The sequence below is a fragment of the Apodemus sylvaticus genome, chromosome 14 (assembly GCF_947179515.1).
Source record: "Apodemus sylvaticus chromosome 14, mApoSyl1.1, whole genome shotgun sequence".
Taxonomy (NCBI): domain Eukaryota; kingdom Metazoa; phylum Chordata; class Mammalia; order Rodentia; family Muridae; genus Apodemus; species Apodemus sylvaticus.
The window spans coordinates 59,533,847-59,551,409 of record NC_067485.1 but is presented as its reverse complement, the minus strand read 5'-3'; the positions used below and the strand labels follow the sequence as shown (position 1 = coordinate 59,551,409).

The window sequence follows — 17,563 nt, the reverse complement described above, 5'->3', positions numbered from 1 at the left end:
ACTCACTGATAAGTGGAAATTATCCTAGAAACATGGAATACTCAAGACATAATCCATATATCAAATGATATCCAAGAAGAACGGAGGAGTGGCCCCTGGTTCTGGAAAGGCTCGGTGTAGCAGTATAGGGGAATACCAGAACGGGGAAGTGGGAAGGGGTAGATGGGGGAACAGGGGGAGGGAAGAGGGCTTATGGGACTTTCGGAGAGTGGGGAGCAGAAAAGGGAAAATCATTTGAAATGTAAATAAAGAATATATCGAATAAAAAAATTTAAAAAAGAAAGGAATCTCACCAAGGACCAGGGTCATCAACCCCAAAGGACTTTGGCTTTTATTCCAGAACAAAATCAGAGCAATGAGTATCGTGCCTTCTCCATCCAGACAGCTCTGCTATTTTGAAGAATTAATTCACTTTTGGAAGAAAACAACTTGAACATCTTGCAGGTTTTAGCCTAATAACTTCAGTCTTTCCAACATAGCTTCTTTGGACAATTCTGCATAGATTTGGATGGACAAGATTTGACATCTGTACAATAAAATATCTTCACTATTTTACTGGGTTTAACTATCCTATAAGCTTTAGGATAAAATATCAAACTGCTTTCTTCACTTCAGAGTTTATTGAGTTTGTTATTACACTTATGATTTGTGTGTGTTTGCACATACACATGCACATGTGTGAGTGAATGCTCACCACAGCATACTTGTAGATATCAGAAGACAGCTTGTGGGAGCTAGGAGCTGGTTGAATTCCTCTATGATGTGGGTTCAGAGATTTAGCCCCAGCTGTCAGGCTTGGCAGCAAACATCATTCCTACTGAGCCATCTCATCTGTCCCAAGCAATAATTTTATATTCACATTATTAATAACAACCAGAGAAAAGTAAATAAGTTGAAATTAAACTGAACATAAAATACATTGAGTCATGAACCACTGACACTCTTGAATGTTCACAAAATCTCTCTATAATCTATACAGTCTCCTTTTTATCTCATATCTTTGTTAAAGACAAAAAGCAAAAATATCTTTTTCTGAAGGGCCAGAATTTAAGCCTGATGAGTTTATTCTTATTTTGATACTGTCTTCAGGCTAGTGTTGAAGCATGCTGGAAAGTGACTGTGACTCTGGAATTTTATGTTGTTGTATGTCTCACAGCATGCTGTTCATGCCTCAGGTAAAGAGAGACTAGAGCTGGAGTTAGCATAAGTCCATAGAATTTTGGATATTGCCCATTGTTCTAAGATGCTCTCCTTCCTCAGTGGAAAAGGACAGTGTATCATGTGAGCTAGGAGACAGGATACAATTCCTGGTTCATTTAAAGTTCAAAGAAAGTCTTTGGATCAATCAAAGTTTCCTTGACTTCATATGCAAGAAGAAATGTTTCACTGACTACCAAACACAAATTACTTTAGGCACTTTGTTGATGGAAGCCATGGAGATGGAGAGGTAGATAGATAGTTGGGTGGACAATTGAGTCTTTATGCTGTGAACAACCCAATCTCTGTCTTGGTCACAACCATGCCTAGACCTGAGGCTAGGCTCCTCCAAGACCCATCAGTATGACTGCAAGGCATGCCAAGTTGGGACCATGGTTTTCTGCGAAGCCTCCTGCACCACGAAGGTATTTGGAATAACACCACAACTTGCAGAGACTCTGACAAATTCCCCTGGTGTCTTCAGAGAGAAACACATGTGTGCATGTGTGCTTGGGTGTGTGCATATTCCTGAACATTAAATGTCTACGTTAAATAGTAGTAAATACTATAAACTCTGAGTTGTAGTATATAGCTTTTATGCTTAGTCTTAACCTCCATGTATCCTTGGATTTGGGTGCTGGGATCTCTTCATTCTCCTTTATAGACTCCTCTGTCCACACACATAACCTTATGTCTAAGTTGAAGAAATGTACATGTAATAAAAACAATACTAAGTTCTAAAGTTTCACATTACTAGATTATCTATAGCCTAATGAATAGTTCTACTTCCTCTAAGGAGTGCTTCTCATTTCTATTTTGATTCATATAAATGTTCATAAATTATTTTTAAGTGCTGATCTCTAAAGTTGTAGTAATGAATGAGGCTGAGCCTACATAAATCCTTGCCTGCTTGGGTCTTAGTCTGGCATCGCAGTATTCAGATTGACCTTCTTATACTGGAACCCAAGGCTTTTCTTCCATCTGTCCACAGCCATAGTCCCCACATTGTTTTAGTCCAGATGTGATGCTACTATTTCTGTGATGTGTTTCAGCAACTTGGAAGTGTATATAGTGTACTTGCTGCAATCTTGAATGTTGGAAACATTGAATTCTCCTCTGTGGCAACTGAATACCAGATGGACAAGAGCTACATCTGCAATCACACAGCTCTGGAAAACTGTGAGTTGTTTTGTCTTACATTCAAAACTGAATTCTTTCATATTTTATTCTGGGTTACATGGGGATAACTTCAAATATTGACACTCATAAAGATTCTACAAAGCATTCTCAGGTTCAGTTATATAAATCTAAGTTGTAAAAATCAGCTACCGAGTTAGGTATGGTGGATCACACACTCAGGCTCAGCTCTTCGGAAGCAGAGACAGTTGGATATCTGAGTTTTAGGCCAATGTAGCATATAAGATAGGCAGGACTACACGGAGAAATCCTGTCTAATAAACCAAAAACAGACAAAGAAAAAGTAGGCTAACAAAAACAAATCTTTACACAGGTGAAATGATTACTATGAACAGTATTTCTAGAAATTAAGTTTTTATGACTATTTTATAGATTGTATTTTAATATGAAAATGCATAAAATATTGGTAAGATGTAATTGACCTATATAAAAATAATTAGAATTGTCTTGTAGTATTTAGAACCTGTATCAATTAAAATTTAATAAAAACATGTATATGATTTTTATTAGATATATTCTTTATTTACATTTCAAATGTTGTCCTCTTTTCTGGTTTCCCCCCTGAAAATTCCCTAACCCATCCCTCCTCCCCCTGTTCACCGATCTATCCACTCCTGCTTCCCTGTCCTGGTATTCCCCTTCACTGGCATCGAATCTACTCAGGATGAAGGGTCTCCCCTCCCTTTGATGTCCAACAAGGCCATCCTCTGCTACATATGCATCTGGAGCCATGGGTCCCTCCATGTGTCCTCTTTGGTTTTGATTTTTAATTGTGTGAATTTAATTCACTCATTTATCCTGGGTTAATTTTTCATTTTCCTTACAAAAGATGTGCATCATTATTGCTCCCAATTAAATTTTGTCTCAATAATAAAGTTTGACAAAGTGTTCCCAATAATTTAAGACATCCCACTGATTTTTCTCCAGAGACATAACTTTTTCCTATTTAGAATGTATCCTGTTCTTTTACTTTTAATCCTGGCATACACTCCCATAGTTCCTTATTTATAGTGAATTTCATTTATAGCCTAGTATATCATAATACTAATTTTTAGGTATTCTTTCTTCCATTTTACTTATTTAATTGGTCTGGACCTGTTTCCTGTCTCTAAGATACCTGTTTTTTATATCTTTTGTGGCTTCGAAAGTAGTTTGTCGTAGAGGAGAGCAGATGTTTAAAATTAACATAGTGATTGCCATGTAACTGGGGATCTTGAAAATACCTCCTCTGATTCTCCACTTGTAAAATAATTGATTAGCACCCAAGATACTAAATTAGTAGATAGGAAGTAATAACCATGTAACACCATTGATAAAATACAGTTGTTAGCACCACCACTCAAGTCATAATTGAAGTATTATCTGTAGCCAGCAGAATGAGAGCCATACTGTTGGTTTATGTTACTATTTTTGCATTGATTAAATACATACCTGAGATAAATCACTCTAAAGGGAGAAAAAACATATACATCTGCTTATGTTTTCAGAGTTTCTTATTTATAGTCTCTTGGCCTATTGTTTTAAGCCTATATCAAGTAAAATACCAAGGCATGGATATTGCAAACTGTTCACCTCATGGTGACAGGAAAGAATGAAGAGAAAAGGAGCCCACATCCCTTCAAAAACACAGCATTTTAAGCTAATTTTTCCCACTAGCCTATACATCCTAAAGGTTCCAACACCTTTCAAAAGTACCACTGTCTGGAACAAGCCTTGAGCATATGGGCCATTCGGAGACACTTTTAATGGCTGTATACAAGAATATACTTCAAAACAAACTAAAAGATTATTTTTATCATTGAAACCTATTTTTATATAGCAGGAAGATCAAATAGTTCACAACGGATACTATTAATATGTATATAATTAAAATTATTCAAACCACTTCCCAGAATAACCACTTGTAGAAAAAACTGTTTATTAATTTGTATTAAAATTACTTATAACTTCATTTTAAAAGAATTATCTCCAAATTGAGGCCATCTATTTCCATTTGTTATACTTGTGATCACCATTATACCTACAACATAGTCACCTCTTGCTCCCACCACTTACTCCACACAAGAGTTGGTCACAACTTGGCTCATTCAGAAACCACTTTACCAATGCATCTGCGGGCTCTCAGTCTCCTCCTTGCCCTCCATCATCGCTTTCTCCTCTTCCTCTCCTCTTTCTTCTCCTTCTCTCTATTTCCCCATCCATTTCTCTTTCTCTTTCCTCTTTCCCCCCACCTAAATTTCTTGGTTGGCTTCCCTTTCCTCTGGATACAGACCATTAAGACTGAAACTTCATTTCTAAAACATTATACATAGCAATATATCCTCATGTAAAATGCTTGGAATGTAGCAGACACTCAAAGAATATATGTCAGATGGATGAACAATATATGAATGGAAACAAACGTGCAGGTCCATGGGAGATAATAACGTTCAGCAATGACCACAATGACGTTACAATTCAATTGAGACTGCATTGTAGAGAAAGCCAACGGAGAATGGTGAGACAGCTAGGGGACATGAATCAACTCCAGATGTCATATACCAAAATGGATTCTTAAAAACTTGTTTTGCATTTATTTATTTATGCATTTATGAATTTATTTATGCATTTATGACTTGTGTAAAGGTGAGAGGGCACCTTGGTTCTCTCCTCCCAACCAGGTCCCAGAGTCAAACCCAGGTCGTCGGGCTTGACATTAAACACCTTTGCCCACTAAGCTTTCTAACTGGCCCTCTAAAGAATTCTAAATGCTACAAATTTCACTGCAAGAAAGTTCATGAAAGTACTGAGTGAAACACACAAAATCCTGAGGTGGGAAATGACTTTATATTCAGAAGACCAAAGACAAATGGTCCTTAAAGGTTACTTTTAACTGTAAAACTTAAAACTCAATGAACATGGGAAAAATATTTGCAATGTGTGCATCAAAACATCACTCTCTCTAAGCATAAAGAGCTCTGTATCGAACTAGCTACTTTATTTTTTTTTGCATATTTTTTATTCGATATAATTTATTTACATTTCAAATGATTTCCCCTTTTCTAGCCCCCCCATTCCCCGAAAGTCCCGCAAACCCCCTTCTCTTCCCCTGTCCTCCCACCCACCCCTTCCCACTTCCCCGTTCTGGTTTTGCTGAATACTGTTTCACTGAGTCTTTCCAGAACCAGGGGCCACTCCTCCTTTCTTCTTGTACCTCATTTGATGTGTGGATTATGTTTTGGGTATTCCAGTTTTCTAGGTTAATATCCACTTATTAGTGAGTGCATACCATGATTCACCTTTTGAGTCTGGGTTATCTCACTTAGTATGATATTCTCTAGCTCCATCCATTTGCCTAAGAATTTCATAAATTCATTGTTTCTAATGGCTGAATAGTACTCCATTGTGTAGATATACCACATTTTTTGCATCCACTCTTCTGTTGAGGGATACCTGGGTTCTTTCCAGCATCTGGCAATTACAAATAGGGCTGCTATGAACATAGTAGAACATGTATCCTTATTACATGGTGGGGAGTCTTCTGGGTATATGCCCAGGAGTGGTATAGCAGGATCTTCTGGAAGTAAGGTACCCAGTTTTCGGAGGAACCGCCAGACTGATTTCCAGAGTGGTTGTACCAATTTGCAGCCCCACCAGCAGTGGAGGAGTGTTCCTCTTTCTCCACACCCTCTCCAACACCTGCTGTCTCCTGAATTTTTAATCTTAGCCATTCTGACTGTGCTCAACTTCATTAGTCATTAGGGAAATGCAAATCAAAACAACCCTAAGATTTCATCTTACACCAGTCAGAACTAGCTACTTTAAAAATGTAAAATGCGTCGGCGGCGGCGGAGGTAGCAGTAGCTGGTCCAGCTGAAGGGCCATCAGCGGTGGAACCAAGGCGACACAGGGTCCAGTTAGGCCCTGCGCCCACGACCACTGACCTTCGCTGACCAGCCGGGCGGCAAGCAGCTGCGGTTCTGCGGAGCCTTTCACTGCACGGAAGCCACTTCAGAACTCAGCTTCCCGCCAGTCAGGAGAGACTCACCTCCATCTTGATTCCGGGCTCCAGAGATCGGTCAGACTGAGGTACACAAACATAATCCTAGGCCCAACACCGCAGGGGTCTGAGCCTGACGGGCGTTGGCCTGCACCCAGGCCCTGGGCTGTTCGAGTGGCCATCGGGGCGCCAACCCAGCCAGGAGTTTTTTTTGCCCTGGCCTGCGCACGCGCCGCCATTTTGCCTACAGGAGCCAGAGTGCTCGGGAGGGCAGAGACTGCTAACAAGCGTAGCCTGAGGCTAACAAAACGGGGGTCTAGGCCCCAAAAGGCACAGGACTGACCCCAAGAACTGGGCGGCTTGGTGGGCCATCTGTGTGTCAACCCGCCCAGGAGGTTATTAGCACAACAGACTCTCCCAGTGCTTTCGGGGAGCGCGGACACGCACGCCCGCCATCCGGGTCACCTGGCGGACCCAAATAACAGTCATAGCCCTAGGGGAACTTTGCTCGGACCTTGGCCTCCCAGGCTTTTGCCTGGACTCAGGGCCCGGGCGACAAGGCTAACCTAGTGTGCGCCAGCCCGGTTGGGGAAATCGGCTGCCCAGCGGAGTGAGCGGAACACAGGGGAGGTCACAGCAATATACACCTTCGGAGCTCCCTGGGGGTGCACACGGGTTCCATCTGGCCCACAGACACAATCTGGGGCAAGGCCTCAGGCAGAAGCCCTCAGGTCAACTCTCTCCGCTTCAGATCAGCCTGGGTGGCCGCCACATCTCCAGGTCCCTCAAGAGGCTAGTGGGGGCTTCCGGGCGGCCAGCTGGGAGAAGTCGGTGTGCTCCAATAAATCCTGCGGGCCCCAGCGGGAGCCTTCAGGTGCCTGCTTCCGGATCTGAACAGCCTGGACAACAGCACCCTGTCTACAGGCAGTGCAGAGTGTAAGCTGTGCACCAGAGGCCAACGGGGAAGGGGCAGCTTGCACTGGTGAGTCCAGCACTGACAAGACCAAGTAACACCAGTGAGAGCTAGATGGCAAAAGGCAAACGCAGGAACGTCACTAACAGAAATCAAGGCAATATGGCAACATCTGAACCCAATTCTCCTCTACCAGCAAGTCCTGGATGCCCCATCACACCAGTAAAACAAGATTTAGATTTAAAATCACTGGTCATGATGCTGGTACAGGAACACATGAAGGACATTCAGGAGAAAATGGATCAAAAGTTAGAAGCCCTTGCAAGGGAAACACAAAAATCATTGAAAGAAATCCAGGAGAATACAAAAGCCAACAAGGAGGAAATGCAAAAAACACTTAAAGAAATACAGGAGAACTTTGGTCAACAGGCTGAGGTCATGAAAGACGAAACACAAAAATCTCTTAAAGAAATACAGGAGAACTTTGGTCAACAGGCTGAGGTCATGAAAGAAAAAACACAAAAATCTCTTAAAGAATTACAGGAAAGCACAAACAAGCAAGTGAAGGAGCTAAGTAAAACCATCCAGGATCTAAAATCAGAAGTAGAAACAACTAAGAAAACTCAAAAGGAGACAACTTTGGAGATAGAAAGCCTTGGGAAGAAATCAGGGGACAGAGATGCAAATATCAACAACAAAATACAAGAAACAGAAGAAAGAATCTCAGATGCTGAAGATTCCATAGAAACCATGGACTCAACAGTTAAAGAAAATGCAAAATGCAAAAAGCTTGTAACCCAAAATATCCAGGAAATCCAGGATACAATGAGAAGACCAAACCTAAGGATTATAGGCATAGATGAGAGTGAAGATTTACAACTTAAAGGGCCAGCAAATATCTTCAATAAAATTATGGAAGAAAACTTCCCTAACCTAAAGAGAGAGATGCCCATGAATATACAAGAAGCCTACAGAACTCCAAACAGACTGGACCAGAACAGAAATACTTCCCGTCACATAATAATCAAAACACCAAATGTTCTAAACAAAGAAAGAATATTAAAGGCAGTAAGAGAAAAAGGCCAAGTAACATATAAAGGAAGACCTATCAGAATCACAGCAGACTTTTCACCTGAGACTATGAAGGCTAGAAGGTCCTGGGCAGATCTCATGCAGACTCTAAGAGAACACAAATGCCAACCAAAACTACTATATCCAGCAAAACTCTCAATCACCATAGATGGAGAAACTAAGATATTTCACGACAAAACCAAGTTCACCCAATATCTATCCACAAACCCAGCCCTAAAAAGGATAATAGGAGGACAACACCAATACAAGGAGGGAAACTTCACCCTGAAAAAAGCAAGATAGTAACCTTTCATCAAACCCAAAAGAAGTTAAGCAATCAAATTTAAAAAATAACGTCAAAAATGATAGGAAGTAACAATCACTATTCCTTAATATCTCTTAACATCAATGGACTCAATGCCCCAATAAAAAGACACAGACTAACTGACTGGATACGTAAACAGGACCCTACATTTTGCTGCTTACAGGAAACACACCTCAGGGTCAAAGACAAACACTACCTTAGAGTAAAAGGCTGGAAGACAATTTTACAAGCAAATGGTCTCAGGAAACAAGCTGGAGTAGCCATTTTAATATCAGATAAAATTGACTTTCAACCCAAAGTCATCAAAAGAGACTCTGAGGGACACTTCTTGCTGGTCAAAGGAAAAATACAACAAGAAGAACTCTCAATCCTGAACATCTATGCTCCAAATGCAAGGGCACCCTCTTTCATAAAAGAAACTTTATTAAAGCTCAAAGCACACATTGCACCTAACACAATAATTATGGGTGACTTCAACACTGCACTTTCCTCAATGGACCGATCAGGAAAACAGAAACTAAACAAGGACACAATGAAACTAATTGAAGCTTTGGACCAATTAGATTTAACTGATATATATAGAACATTCTATCCTAAAACAAAAGAATATACCTTTTTTTCAGCACCTCATGGTACCTTCTCCAAAATCGACCATATAATTGGTCACAAGACAGACCTCAACAAATATAAGAAGATAGAACTAATCCCATGCCTCCTATCTGATCACTATGGAATAAAAGTGGTCTTCAATAGCAACAGAAACAACAGAAAACCCACATACACGTGGAAATTGAACAATACTCTACTCAATGATACCTTGGTCAAGGAAGAAATAAAGAAAGAAATTAAAGACTTTTTAGAACACAATGAAAATGAAAACACAACATACCCAAATCTATGGGACACAATGAAAGCAGTGCTAAGAGGAAAACTCATAGCCCTGAGTGCCTCCAAAAAGAAAATGGAGAGAGCATACATTACCAACTTAATGACACACCTGAAAGCCCTAGAACAAAAAGAAGCTATTTCACCCAGGAGGAGTAGAAGGCAGGAAATCATCAAACTCAGGGCCGAAATCAATCAAGTAGAAACAAAGAGAACCATACAAAAAATCAACAAAACCAGGAGCTGGTTCTTTGAGAAAATCAACAAGATAGATAAACCCTTAGCCAGACTGACCAAAGGGCACAGAGAAAGTATCCAAATTAACAAACTTAGAAATGAAAAGGGAGACATAACAACGGAAACTGAGGAAATCCAAAAAATCATCAGATCCTACTACAAGAGCCTGTACTCAACACAACTGGAGAATCTGGAGGAAATGGACAATTTCCTTGACAGATACCAAATACCAAAATTAAATCAGGACCAACTAGACCATCTGAACAGTCCCATAAAACCTAAAGAAATAGAAGGAGTCATAGAAAGTCTTCCAACCAAAAAAAGCACAGGACCAGATGGTTTCAGTGCAGAATTCTACCAGACCTTCAAAGAAGAGTTAACACCAATACTCTTCAAACTATTCCACAAAATAGAAACAGAAGGAACACTACCCAATTCCTTCTACGAAGCCACAATTACGCTGATACCAAAGCCACACAAAGATCCAACAAAGAAAGAGAACTTCAGACCAATTTCCCTTATGAACATCGATGCAAAAATACTCAATAAAATTCTTGCCAACCGAATCCAAGAACACATCAAAACGATCATCCACCATGATCAAGTAGGCTTTATCCCGGGAATGCAGGGTTGGTTCAATATACGGAAATCCATCAATACAATCCACTACATAAACAAACTCAAAGAACAAAACCACATGGTCATTTCATTGGATGCTGAAAAAGCATTTGACAAAATTCAGCATCCTTTCATGCTTAAAGTCTTGGAGAGAACAGGAATTCAAGGCCCATACCTAAACATAGTAAAAGCAATATACAGCAAACCGGTAGCCAGCATCAAACTAAACGGAGAGAAACTTGAAGCAATCCCACTGAAATCAGGGACCAGACAAGGCTGCCCCCTTTCTCCTTATCTTTTCAATATTGTACTTGAGGTACTAGCTCAGGCAATTCGACAACATAAGGAGGTCAAAGGGATACAAATTGGAAAGGAGGAAGTCAAACTATCATTATTTGCAGACGACATGATCGTCTACCTAAGTGACCCAAAGAACTCCACTAGAGAGCTCCTACAGCTGATAAACAACTTCAGCAAAGTGGCAGGTTATAAAATCAACTCAAGCAAATCAGTGGCCTTCCTATACTCAAAGGATAAGCAGGCTGAGAAAGAAATTAGGGAAATGACCCCCTTCACAATAGCCACAAACAGTATAAAGTATCTTGGGGTGACTCTTACCAAACATGCGAAAGATCTGTATGACAAGAACTTCAAGACTCTGAAGAAGGAAATGGAAGAAGACCTCAAAAAATGGGAAAACCTCCCATGCTCATGGATCGGTAGAATCAATATAGTTAAAATGGCCATTTTGCCTAAAGCACTATACAGATTCAATGCAATACCCATCAAAATCCCAACTCAATTCTTCACAGAGTTAGAAAGAGCAATTATCAAATTCATCTGGAACAACAAAAAACCCAGGATAGCTAAAACTATTCTCAGCAACAAAAGAAAATCTGGGGGAATCAGTATCCCTGACCTCAAGCAATACTACAGAGCAATAGTGTTAAAAACTGCATGGTATTGGTACAGTGACAGGCAGGAGGATCAATGGAACAGGATTGAAGATCCAGAAATGAACCCACACACCTATGGCCACTTGATCCTCGACAAAGAGGCTGAAAACATCCAATGGAAAAAAGATAGCCTTTTCAACAAATGGTGCTGGTTCAACTGGAGGTCAGCATGCAGAAGAATGCGAATTGATCCATCCTTGTCTCCGTGTACTAAGCTCAAATCCAAATGGATCAAGGACCTCCACATAAAGCCAGACACTCTGAAGCTAATAGAAAAGAAACTGGGGAAGACCCTTGAGGACATCGGTACAGGGAGAAAGTTTCTGAACAGAACACCAATAGCGTATGCTCTAAGAGCAAGAATTGACAAATGGGACCTCATAAGGTTACAGAGTTTCTGTAAGGCAAGGGACACCATCAAGAGGACAGATCGGCAACCAACAAATTGGGAAAAGATCTTCACCAATCCTACATCAGATAGAGGGCTAATATCCAATATATATAAAGAACTCAAGAAGTTAGACTCCAGAAAATCGAACAACCCTATTAAAAAATGGGGTACAGAGTTAAACAAAGAATTCTCACCTGAAGAACTTCGGATGGCGGAGAAGCATCTTAAAAAATGCTCAACTTCATTAGTCATTAGGGAAATGCAAATCAAAACAACCCTAAGATTTCATCTTACACCAGTCAGAATGGCTAAGATTAAAAATTCAGGAGACAGCAGGTGTTGGAGAGGGTGCGGAGAAAGAGGAACACTCCTCCACTGCTGGTGGGGTTGCAAATTGGTACAACCACTCTGGAAAGCAGTCTGGCGGTTCCTCAGAAAACTGGGCACCTCACTTCCAGAAGATCCTGCTATACCACTCCTGGGCATATACCCAGAGGATTCCCCACCATGTAATAAGGATACATGCTCTTCTATGTTCATAGCAGCCCTATTTATAATTGCCAGATGCTGGAAAGAACCCAGGTATCCCTCAACAGAAGAGTGGATACAAAAAATGTGGTATATCTACACAATGGAGTACTATTCAGCCATTAGAAACAATGAATTCATGAAATTCTTAGGCAAATGGATGGAGCTAGAGAACATCATACTAAGTGAGGTAACCCAGACTCAAAAGGTGAATCATGGTATGCACTCACTAATAAGTGGTTATTAACCTAGAAAACTGGAATACCCAAAACATAATCCACACATCAAATGAGATACAAGAAGAAAGCAGGAGTGGTCCCTGGTTCTGGAAAGACTCAGTGAAACAGTATTTGGCAAAACCAGAACGGGGAACTGGGAAGGGGTGGGAGGGAGGACAGGGGAAGAGAAGGGGGCTTACAGGACTTTCGGGGAGTGAGGGGGGGCTAGAAAAGTGGAAATCATTTGAAATGTAAATAAATTATATCGAATAAAAAAAAATGTAAAATGCCTGGCATCCGTGAAATTATATTTATCTTCTTGGACTTTCCTTGGCTGATAAGGACAGAAGCGGCAAATATTTAAAGGACAACTAAACAGCTTACTTTCTAGAAATGATCTCATAATAGTCATATCCAAATGATTCTAAACCTATTCCTTGTGTTTTTAAAATATTTAGCATAATTGGTGAAATTGGTGCTGACACCCCGTAAGCAATGGCACACCTGCACAGCTGTTTCTTCCTTTCAGATGTTACGGTTTGTGTTGTGCTATAGCATGTAGCAGCCACAGTTTTCTCAGTAGAGGCATGAACAGAACAATCAAGAAAAGACAGGGAGAAGTGACACCCAACAGTGACTTCTTTGGATACCTGTATTTATGTAGTGCCAGGTGCTGCAGTTCCATTTAGATATTTCTCTTTTCTGAAAACAGAGTCGTTTTCACTGTCTTCTAACAAGAATCTACTGATTTTGCAGCTGCTTCTTTGCTTTGCATTCAAGCAGATGAGCTGCAGGAAGCTCTCACCTCACACTGTGTGGTCACGAGAGGAGAAACAATCATCCGACCCAACACAGTGGAAAAGGCTACTGATGTCCGAGATGCCACGGCCAAAACTTTATATGGCCGTCTCTTTAGCTGGATAGTCAATTGTATTAACAGTTTGCTGAAGCATGACACATCACCAAGGTAAAATGTTTTACAACTCTTTTCTACAAATGTTAGGCGGTGTGTCTGTTTTTGGATCCATGCAAGTCCCTATGTTTTTGATGGGTTTAATTTAATCAGTTTCTCTCTTAGTAGCACCATCGCATTATCATTCCATGTAACTATGAAATATCTTGATTGCTATACTGAAAACTGTGGCAATGTTAGTAGTCACAGTAGAAAGTGTGGCATCATATTATCAATCCAAATGTTCTTTTAATTAGACTATGTACCGTGAAGTGTCTACCATTTTACACTTGTATAAAATGTCAGTCAGTCCAGTAGTTCTTTGTTGTTTCGTGGGCTCAAATTAAACCATGACTATAAAGCAAGACTATCTTTTCAACATTTAACTCTCACTGCACCCTGCAGGAATATGTTCTGTAACTTCTAATGAAATTTGATTCTGAAATGCACAAGACATGGTAGGTAATAATCATTGCAGCCTGCTTATGAGCATTGAAACCTGACCTTGTATCTATGGTCCTCAAATCTCATTTTTGAAAGAAAGGGTATCATAGCCACCATTGACTAGATTTACAGAGATGAAAGTCCTTAGATTCTATCTGAATTTTTTTATGCCATGTGTCTTAGAAATTTTAGGAATGTTCTATGTTGAAAAGCCTACATTAACATAACCTTGTCTTCATTTGCATCTCCTTACTAAGCACAAAAAAAAATCACATTACACACACTTCACATATGCAATTCTTTATTATTTTCCACTAAAGCACATCCTATATTATAACTGGACAGCTACATTATCTAGATTACCTGTTGTTGCCCTGTGGTCTTAACTCCCTGGATGTCACAATTGTCCATGAACTTCCCACCAAAGTCCTACTAAGCTGAGTCTCAGATCATGATAGACTTAATACCAAAATGGCTTTTTATTCATTAGTAGGCATTTCTATGACATTAAACATCTTATAAAAATGGAAACATCAAGGGATGTTTCCACAGTCCATATAATGTAAACAAGGAGATTAGAGCTGCTGGTCTCATTTGTTAGCTTTGGTCTGCAGGTTTAGCACTAGATGGCACCCAGAAAGGGAGATGTGCTCAAAATCCCATTGTTCATGTCTACTAAATAAATAATTGCCCTACATTACCCAGAACTAGCCAAGAACTAGCCAAACTTCAAGGTTTTTGAAGTTAGTTTAAAAAACTGAATCAAGACCTTCTGTCTTAGTTTAGTTTAGTTTTATCAAAACAGACACTAAGATATGCTGTTGCTGCTATTGTTGTGTTGTTGTTGTTGTTGTTGTTGTTGTTGCTGTTGTTGTTAGAGGCAATCGTGCACCTCAGGCTGGACTTTCCTACCACAGTCTCCCTACATGTTGACATTATGTGTGACTTCACACTCAGTGTGATAAGCGTTTTGGAAGTCTTAGATTTTCACTCTGAGCTCAAACTCTGTCACTTTCTGCAAGCATGGGAGTACCTGCAGATCTAGTTGCCAGTCCCACCTCTTCCAGACAACACTGAGCATGGTCTACACTGACTGAAGGTGGACACAAAGGGAAGCCTTTTTTGTACATTGGTTTTAAAGAACACATAAAAACTACTTCAGTCTTAGACACACAAACATTTTTATCAGGTACCTAATTTTCAGTGAACAGAACTAGCTGTATGGAATAGCAGAGAGAATGTGCATTTGAGATAATTCATCAGTAAATTAATACTTAAAGTTTGTTTGCTAGTTTGTTTGATTTTAGCCCCTTGTGTTAGTTTTTGTTTGTTTGTTTTTGAAGCAGGATCTTACTGTACATCCCAGACTTAAACTGTTGAGTCTCCTGCCTCAGTCTTCTAAGTGCTGAGACCACGTGTGACTACATAGCTGGCTTACAGTAGTTAATGATAAGATGAATCCCTAAGTATTTGTATCTTTCTCTACATCATCACGAGATCTGTATTTAAATATGAATAAGCAAATAGATAACAGTTCTTTGAGAATAATTCAGGCATTTGTAGAAAGACATTTTCGATTTTAAAAGAATTTGCTTTTCTGGTACGGTTTTGATTGTCTGGGTGTTTACAGAGCTCTGGATGTCTGCCAGGTTGCCCTATGATGCTTGACTGGCATAGATCTGTGACTTTGTGCTTTCGGCCCGTGGCAGGAAATCCCCACTTCTGTTAAGATGTACACGAAGATGGGAGTGGGTTCTACAGTAAGGACAATGCTGCTCTACGTGCATAGTAAAATTAGTTTAAATCTGTCATCTTTGTTTTCTGTGGAGAAAGACATAATTAATTCAGTCACCAATAGAAATTCTGAGATGCTCTGCTTCTTGTTGCCTCTTAAGGAAATGAGCAATAACTCAACGAACACTTCTTTAATTCTTCCAGTGAGAATGAGGAGCTATGCATTGGCATTCTTGATATATTCGGCTTTGAAAACTTCAAAAAAAATTCCTTTGAGCAGCTGTGCATTAACATTGCAAATGAACAGATCCAGTATTATTTTAATCAGCACGTGTTTGCATGGGAGCAGGTATGTTGAAGTAAGAACTAAAGATATATGAGTGTGTGGGGGTTAGTGCATAATTACATAGAATAAACAGTACATCAGCCATACCTTTCATGCCTTAGCATTCAAAGACAAGGAAAGTGTTTACTTTTCTCCATATATGTAATAAAGATGCAAACAAAAGACACGGTGTGAATTTGGTTTGACTAGACATGTGATGTTCTAAGTTCTTCACTCAAAACTAGTGCACTTCTCTTTAAAACGTAACCACTGTGAGCCCCTGCAAACAAAGACACTTCCTCTGTGCCTACCGGCATCTATTTTTTTTTAGACTGCACTGCTGACATTCCATTAGAAATTTCAATATTCATCTACAGTGCATTAAACTTTGAATCCTAGTATCCAGGCAACAGAATGAAAGATGATGGGCTTGATGCAAATGCCATGGAGCAGTAATTTTGTCAGGTACAATGTATAATTTACAGCTCAGCTTCCACAATATTTCTCTTCAGAGAAAGCAGAGAGTTACCTGAATTGCATTTGGGACACTGTCATATTAAGACTATTTAAATTATTTTATTAAATCTAAAAGACCCGTACTTAATAGCCATCCATATGTCATTTGTCACCTTCAAATTATGTTGCTTTGTTTGGTGTTTACTGATTAGAACCCATGTTTTCATTTAAATTATGTAAATTGAGATGCATGAAAATATTATTATTATTATTATTATTATTATTATTTAGAAGGTTCAGACTTCATTTCAAAACTGCAATTTGAAAACACTGGTCACAAAAAAAAAAACTTGTCATTTTTGGCACACCTTAGTCCAATCAAAGGACACATATTTAAGAGAACTTATCAGTTCAGTTCTCCCTCTGCATAGCAGGTTCTAGTGGATATGCAGTGACTTGCTCTTCCTAACCTTTTTCTGGTCCCCTTGCCACCTCTCTCCATTAGCATCCTCCGAATGCTCAGATATATCATTAAATCTCCTCGACATTAAGAACAAATAGAAACCTTCAGTTTTTTTTCTTTACTCTGCATATCTCTATGGCAAAGACCTTCTTCAGTCTGTCATCCTCGAAGCCAACCTCCAAGAAAGCAGGTTAACATTCCTTTCATTGCACTGACTTCCTCCCCTACCTCCATATACTTAGTGCACAGCATCTGTTTCTACCTCGCCTGCTACCCCACCTTACTATAAGTGTGGCCTTCTTCACTAGACCACAAACTCCTATGTCCAAGATCAAGATCATCTCATAATCTTATTCTGGCGCTTTCAAAGGCTGATGTATCACCCGTTTTTAATACATTAAATCAGTGTCATTTTGCTCTAATGCCTCAACAGAGAACTCATTCAAACAAGACACTGAAGTAAGTAGATTTGTTTGTCTATGGACTTTACTGTAAGGAACAGTGTATGCTCACTCATCACCCACCTCATATGTTACTACTGACTTGTGCTGTCAGAACACTGTCGTTGCTTGCTCACAGAGTTAAAACTTGCTTTCATTGTAGCTAGCCTTAGACCCACGTACAGATGGATCTGCTGTTACTGATATTTATATTGTATAGAATGTTGATGTTTA

The 17,563-nt window shown here is 39.7% G+C and overlaps 1 protein-coding gene across 1 annotated transcript in view; it reads left to right on the top strand.

Moving 5' to 3' along the window:
- The window catches only part of Myo3a (myosin IIIA), a 189,989-nt gene that overhangs the window by 103,414 nt on the left and 69,012 nt on the right, over nt 1–17,563 (top strand). The window contains exons 16-18 of the mRNA XM_052156948.1: nt 2,250–2,376; nt 13,272–13,482; nt 15,850–15,994. Coding sequence (XP_052012908.1) covers nt 2,250–2,376; nt 13,272–13,482; nt 15,850–15,994 — 483 coding nt within the window. The remainder of the gene's footprint in view (nt 1–2,249; nt 2,377–13,271; nt 13,483–15,849; nt 15,995–17,563) is intronic.